Source organism: Symphalangus syndactylus, chromosome 15 (genome assembly GCF_028878055.3).
Source record: "Symphalangus syndactylus isolate Jambi chromosome 15, NHGRI_mSymSyn1-v2.1_pri, whole genome shotgun sequence".
Classification (NCBI taxonomy): domain Eukaryota; kingdom Metazoa; phylum Chordata; class Mammalia; order Primates; family Hylobatidae; genus Symphalangus; species Symphalangus syndactylus.
Window position 1 is genome coordinate 81,562,670 of NC_072437.2, and position 6,515 is coordinate 81,569,184.

At 42.7% G+C, this 6,515-nt stretch overlaps 1 protein-coding gene across 1 annotated transcript; it reads right to left on the reverse strand.

Moving 5' to 3' along the window:
* On the reverse strand, positions 1-5,330 carry SMIM2 (small integral membrane protein 2). The gene is made up of 4 exons (XM_055244350.2): positions 5,301-5,330; positions 4,799-4,885; positions 694-835; positions 1-480 (listed from the first exon to the last, which is right to left on the reverse strand). The coding sequence occupies exon 4, from the start codon at positions 402-404 to the stop codon at positions 18-20; it is 387 nt and encodes a 128-aa protein (XP_055100325.1). The 5' UTR covers positions 405-480; positions 694-835; positions 4,799-4,885; positions 5,301-5,330; the 3' UTR covers positions 1-17.
* Between the last annotated feature and the right edge of the window lie 1,185 nt (positions 5,331-6,515).

The window sequence follows — 6,515 nt, forward strand, 5'->3', positions numbered from 1 at the left end:
CCTATTTTACTCATCATTTATTTTTTAAAAAGCTGAACATTTATCGGCTGAATTTTTGAGCCATACCAAAATATCCTCATGTCAAAATAGCTGCAGTAAAGTGGTTCTATTAAAATAGCTTCCTCCAAAGAACTGAGAGTGGAGATGTCACCTGCTTCTGGCACCTGACTTTGGTCCTCTTCTGCGTGGCATTGCCTTCTGCTCTGCTGGATTCTTGCGTATGGCTCATCAGAGGAGGCACTAACATCAGGGCTGCCTTTTATCTTGCTGATCCAGGGGAGGACTATGTAGGTGTCACAGATGAAACTGGTCCAGAAGCCGAACAGGATGCTAATGGCATGGCCACGTGTTTCCAGCACCCCGTGAGGCAGCTGGCTGGCATCAATCCTCTCCCCAGCCTCCATCCCACCCCCATCCACCCATAAGCTCTTCTTGGGTCAGAAATGCAATTCTTTGATGGTGCCAGACAGCCAGATGATGCTGGAAAGAAGAAAGAAAAAGAAAAAGCAGGTTTCTAAATTAAGCACAAGGCTCGTTTATAAAAATAAATAGCCACAGCCTAGCAACGTGCTCACAGCTCAGCTTTCCTCCATAATAAAACCTCTGTGGCTGAAGCCTGGGATGACACAGCCTTCAGAGGGCCCCACGCCCTGGCCCTCCTCATGCCCTGGCCCCTCCCAGGATAATACTCACCTGGAGAGTGCTGACAGTGGTACTTTGGGGGCCCCACTCTTCATTCAAGGCCAACCAAAGGCCAGGCTCCAAAAAGCAGAAGGAAGGCAGAGCTTAATGAGGCCCATGAACACTTACAGACTCTTGGCAGTAACTAATACACCTGTAGCAAAAGTGGTTGAAGTTCCTTGGGCTACTCTGTTGAAATAGGAACTCCTCCTTAAGACCATGTCTTCTTTGTTCACCATTGAACAGTACTCAGCTAAGCACAGGGCACGTATTGAGTACTCAACCACTATGTGAGGGAAGACTGGTTAGAGGTATAAATGAATGAATGAATGCTGCCATCCCATTATTGATGCTCCCCAAACTCTTCACTACAAATGGAGTCAGTTCCAGAATCCAAAGAGAGCATTCTTCTCCTGATTATGACATGCACCAAAGAGGCAGCCCCTGAGCTGAATGTTTAAATCAGAGCCCACAGCTGAAGTGAGCACAAAGATGTACTGAGCAAGTATGGACTCTTACTGACCCAAGTGGCGAGGCTGTTACAATGGGCAAGGGCAGATGGCATGGGATTTGTAGGTAACTATTGTTAGCATTCCTGAATCTTCTCCTGTTCTTTAGGCAGCAGCAGCTCCAAGGGTGAGCTGTTGCTCAGCAGAGAAATGGCAGGAAAAAATAGGACATTCGCTTCTGGTCTTAGTCCTGTTGCAACACAAAAAGTGGAGTCTGCAATGCTGTTGGAGGCTCAACAGGTCAAATACATCAGTAATGGGCATGGTATGGCTGGGGTCATACGGAGACAGTCCTTAGAACACTGAAAATGTGATCATCTTGAATCCCATAAGGATCCTTGTGAGATTACAAGGGACAATGTGGCTCCACTTTGACGCCTGAGAGCAGTTGCTTTGGTGAGTTTCTACATATTCCCTAGTGATCAGAGAGTGGTACAGGACAGCATGTCAAAGTCGTAAATCACCATCTCAGAGCAAGGCCCCTTAGTTACAATATTAAAAAGATCAGAGAAATTGGCGCACAGCATCATTTAGAAATCTGTCTTCAGGCATCTTTGTCTGGCCTGGCTAGAAACAGTAAAACCACATTTATGTCATTGAGAAAAAGGTTCTTAATTAGATTCAAATGTATAAGAATATATCATAGGTCTATTTTTGGAAAAATAATCTGGGAACAAAAAAAAATCTAAACAGCAACAAAACTGGTACAATAGCATTTAGCTTCAGACAGCAGCATACAATAGAGAAGGAGTCCTCATAGACTCTGGACTCTTAGATTGATTCAATCTCACAAGCTAGAGCACCAAAGTCGTGGCACTGGGACATTTAGGAAGATGAGCTCTAGCAGTGACCTGGTTAGGAGACAGCTCCAGCAGAGAGTCAGCACATAGACTGGCCAAGCTACCCCCAGATCTTTGGTGATACCTCTTTGGTGGAGATAAAAGAATCCCTTTCCAAAGCAGACCAACTATGGCATCCACAACCATAGTCCCTGCTCCAGCCCAGTGAGGACACAGTGTGTTCCGTAAGTCCCTAAGGCTCTATGCCCAGGGCTCCCACTTCTGACATGGCTACTCAAGGTTAAGACCCCACTGACCCCATTCTCTATGGAGGGCACAGAAATCCATAAGAACGGAGTCCAGTACTCAGCTCTGTGACCTTAACTACTTGGAAACTGATTTTCCTTGTTCATAAAATGGAGAGAGTAAAAACAATGCTTTCTATCTGCCAAGAGTGTATGAGGATCAAATGAAACACTATTATGTTCAAGTGCTTCCCAGTCTGCAAGCTATTGTTCCATGTGACCATGTTTTATAAAATGTAAAGGTATACAGTGAGAAGTTTGCTTCTGATGTGAGGATTGAGACTTCCTTTGTCACAAACTTTTAGGGTGCTGCCTGGTTCCATCTTATTCATAATCCTAATTTTTTTCAGACACCCCTGGTCAATTCCTTGGCTTCAAATACCCAAGACCTAGCATTTCAAAATTGTGTTTCTGTAACTGCTTCTTTCCTCTTACAATCCCTCAAAAAGTGCTGCAATTCTAGAATGCATGAGGAACCTTGGGGCTCACCTAGTCCACCACTTCACTTTGCAGATGTACACACAGAGGCACAGAAAGTTTAGGCACTTGTCCAAGGTCACCTGTGGAGTTTCACTCACCCTATCCTCAACTTCTCCCACAGCCTGCCAGTGTCTGCCCTCCAGTGGGTCTTTGAGGACCACAATTCAGATTCCACTCTTCTGCAGCTGGGACATCCATCTTCTGTCCTCGGACATCAGAGCTCCTTGTCCTCAGGCCTTCACACTCCAGGGTTTACACCAGCAGCTTTCCCCCGCTGGTTCTCAGGCCTTTGGTCTTGGACTGAATTACACTATCAGCTTTCTTGGGTCTCCAGCTTGCAGGCGGCGTATTGTCCCTCCAAAATTGCATGAACCAATTTCTATAATAAATCCCTTTTTAGATAGATAGATAGATGATAGATAGTAGATAGTAGATACATACATACATACATACATACATACATACATACATACATATCCTATTGGTTCTCTTTCTCTGGAAAACCTTGACTGATACAGATTTTGGTGCTACACTCCCTCAATAATGACCATATTTTCCCACTTTTAAGTGAGTAATTGTTACTTAAGCCAGGTGTGTTATTTAGGATGTGAGGGATGGGGAGCCAGAGGATGGTAGACAGTTGAGGGCAAGTGGATTAAAGCATGGCAGTAATGGGAACAGGCACCTCTAGTGATCATGATGCCTCATCTTAGATTATACCTTTGGAATTTGCCTTTTATTTTTGAAAAAATAAATATATAAACATTTCATTTTTGTAGTTATTCATAATTTGCTTCCTCATAGAAATGACAGAGTACATTCATGCAAAGCATATAAATGCACCTAAATTGTTGAGTTGTTTTAAAAGAATGTGTTAAGAAGTAGGATTTGTTAAGTGACAATTCTTCTACCATCGATCCACCTTCCTCTCTGCAGATGACCTTGTGTCTATTCAGTAAAGAAAATATGAGGTTATTTTGTGTGAAATACCCCCATCATCCCTACGCCTACCTATCCATATGAAGCCAAATTCTCCTCCTCCTTCCCTCCTCCCCAAACCACCTACTCATACAAAGAAGGGTCTTTCTTTTGTCTGTAATTACAACTCTGCATGTGTGTTAGACCTACGGTGACCAACGATCCTGGCTTACTCAGGACTGAGGAGATTTCTGGGACACAAGACTTTCAGTGTTAAAATCAGGAATATTCCTGTCAGACTGAGACAAGCTGGTCACCCTGGTAGGCCCCATGCCCTCACCCAGGCACCTTTCTAAACAAACCGCGATTGAATGAATTGATATTAGATAGCAGTGAATTGCTATGTGATATTTGTGGTCAGGAAGAGAACTAGAAGCGATGAATGAATGAAATGTAGTGAATTTTTTTTTAAAGAAAACCTTCATGAATATGTTGGAAAAAATACGGAGGAGGATATCCTATTATCTAGACGAGCAGAAGAGCAGAAAAGTTACACTGAAGAATTTATATAGAGATATAGATCCCATTCACTTGATGGGTAAGTCAGGACAATCCATATTACATAGGAAACAGACCATAGTATTGCTTCACAACTTTCTAACTTCATAACTTTCTAACGTCATGCATTTATTAAAAATTATAACATCTGCAACATAGGTTCAATTGAAAGGGGAGAATCTTCTTATGGCCACACATGATCACCTGAGTGGCCTCATGACCACTGAAACTACCTAGACTCCTGAGGACTGAGAGGGTCAGTATTTCAGCTCACATGTGACCCACTGACTACATACCACTATGTGGCTGGTTGGGAATCTTTGAACTATAGGATTATAGCACTGTGGCCTAAACAGGCAGGTCTAGACTCTACTCCATCACAAATCTGAAATCTTGATCCACAGTCTCCCTAGGTTTCTGGTGAAACTAGCAAAGCCTAGGAGATCAAACTGCCTCTGATAACCCAATATTGCCAAGCTTCCTCAAAGGCTATTTCCTGAAATGTAACTGGTGTGGGTTCCTGTTTACATTTCCCCTTCCTTGGTCCAGGTTTATCCCACATACTCACAGAGTTGCAGCTTGAGCAATGACTTAATGACTTTGGTCAAGAAGAAAGTAATCCTATGCTACACTCAGCTTATACTCAGTAGTTGACCTGAAATAAGATTAAAAAAATTTTAAAGGTGTTGCCAACAATTTAAAAATTCAGATATTTTTCATTAAAAGTTCAGATAAGCTGCCACCTTTCAAAAAAAGGAAAGATCTAGCAGCTTGGGGCCATAGTTTTCCCATGGGCACAATCATCTAAGACTGAGGGCCTGGATAGTCCAGCAGACAGGTGTGTTGGCTGCCAGGGTTCAAATTCCATCCCTGCTGACTTACAGTAACTGTATTCATGAATGTACCCTCTCAGAGCCTTGGTTTCTCATCTTTAAAGAGTGTTAAACTAATAGTATTAATTTTTGTACACAAAAAATGCTTAAAACTATCACATATTAATCATTCAATAAATGCCAATGGTTTTCCCCCAACCCATACACTTACACAGGTAGCTTTACTGTTTTTCTTACCTTCATGGTCCCATGAGCATAACTGCTAGTCTAGATAATTAAACTAAATGAGTTTGGCAACTGTGATACTTCAAGCCACTAGGAATACCTTAAGTCCACATCCTTTCCTGGGTTGACTGATCGCCATCCCAGCATGACACATGTCCCTTCTCTGTCTCTGAGTTCCTTCCTCATCCTGGTGGAGCCCATAATGAGGACTGACAGCAGGGCAAAGGACACACAGCCAAGCAGGGCCTCAGGTTTCCTAGTTAGAGGTTTCTGGACAGAAGAAACATGGTCCCTTAATTGCTTAAGAGTGCCTCATCCACTTTCTAACACTGAGTCTTTCTCTACCACTTTGCCTTCCCAGTCCTCCCATAGGTATAAGGGGAAAATCCTTTGCAGATTCACTTAGCAAGTCAATCAACAAGAAGACACAAATCTTTGGGAAAACAAGAGGTGCTTTCCTCACAGAAAGTTGTTTCCAATAAACCAATTTCTGCTGCTTAGCAACCTTGATGATGCTTTTTCCACAATTACAGCTAAATCCTCTATTGTCTACAGGGGATTAAGTGGATGCTTTCATGAGTCAGAAGAAAGTACCAGGAAAAGTTGTACTCAAGCTTTAGATGAATGTAAAAATATTGCACTAGGAGCAAAAACAAGGAGGCATGTCCTGGTTGTGTTGTATGATGAATATAGCTATTTTATTCATGCTTTGGGGTTTGACGTTTGTTTTGGGAGTTAGTCGTAAAGAGCTGGGTTGTTCATTCATAGCTGAGTAGATGGAGTCGTGATACCGCCTCTCTGTTTCTCTCAAGACTAATAATTAAAGCTGTGGTTACATCTTACACCAGACTAAGGGAGGGACAGTGGAACTCCCTGGAAGTGAGGAAGAGCTTTTGAGGCAGGTTAGATGTTGCAACTGTCAAATCCCACAATGTAGTCATTATGGTAAGATGAGGTGAACTGTGAGCCAGCCAATAAGAACAGCTGCTGAGTGGTACCATTTCTAATCACGGTCATCTCTTGGTTCTGTCTAGGGAGGCAGGGCAGGGGCGAAACCAGTCCCACAATTCCTTTTTACAAAGTTTAACACACTGGGTGACTACGCCTCCTATTGCTGAAAGCATGGAAAATCCTTTGTCACAATTTCCTAAGCTTCTAACCATATATTTCCCCTCATAACCAAATGTGCCTGTTTCAACAAAGTCAATCAGTTAAAGAAGAATATTT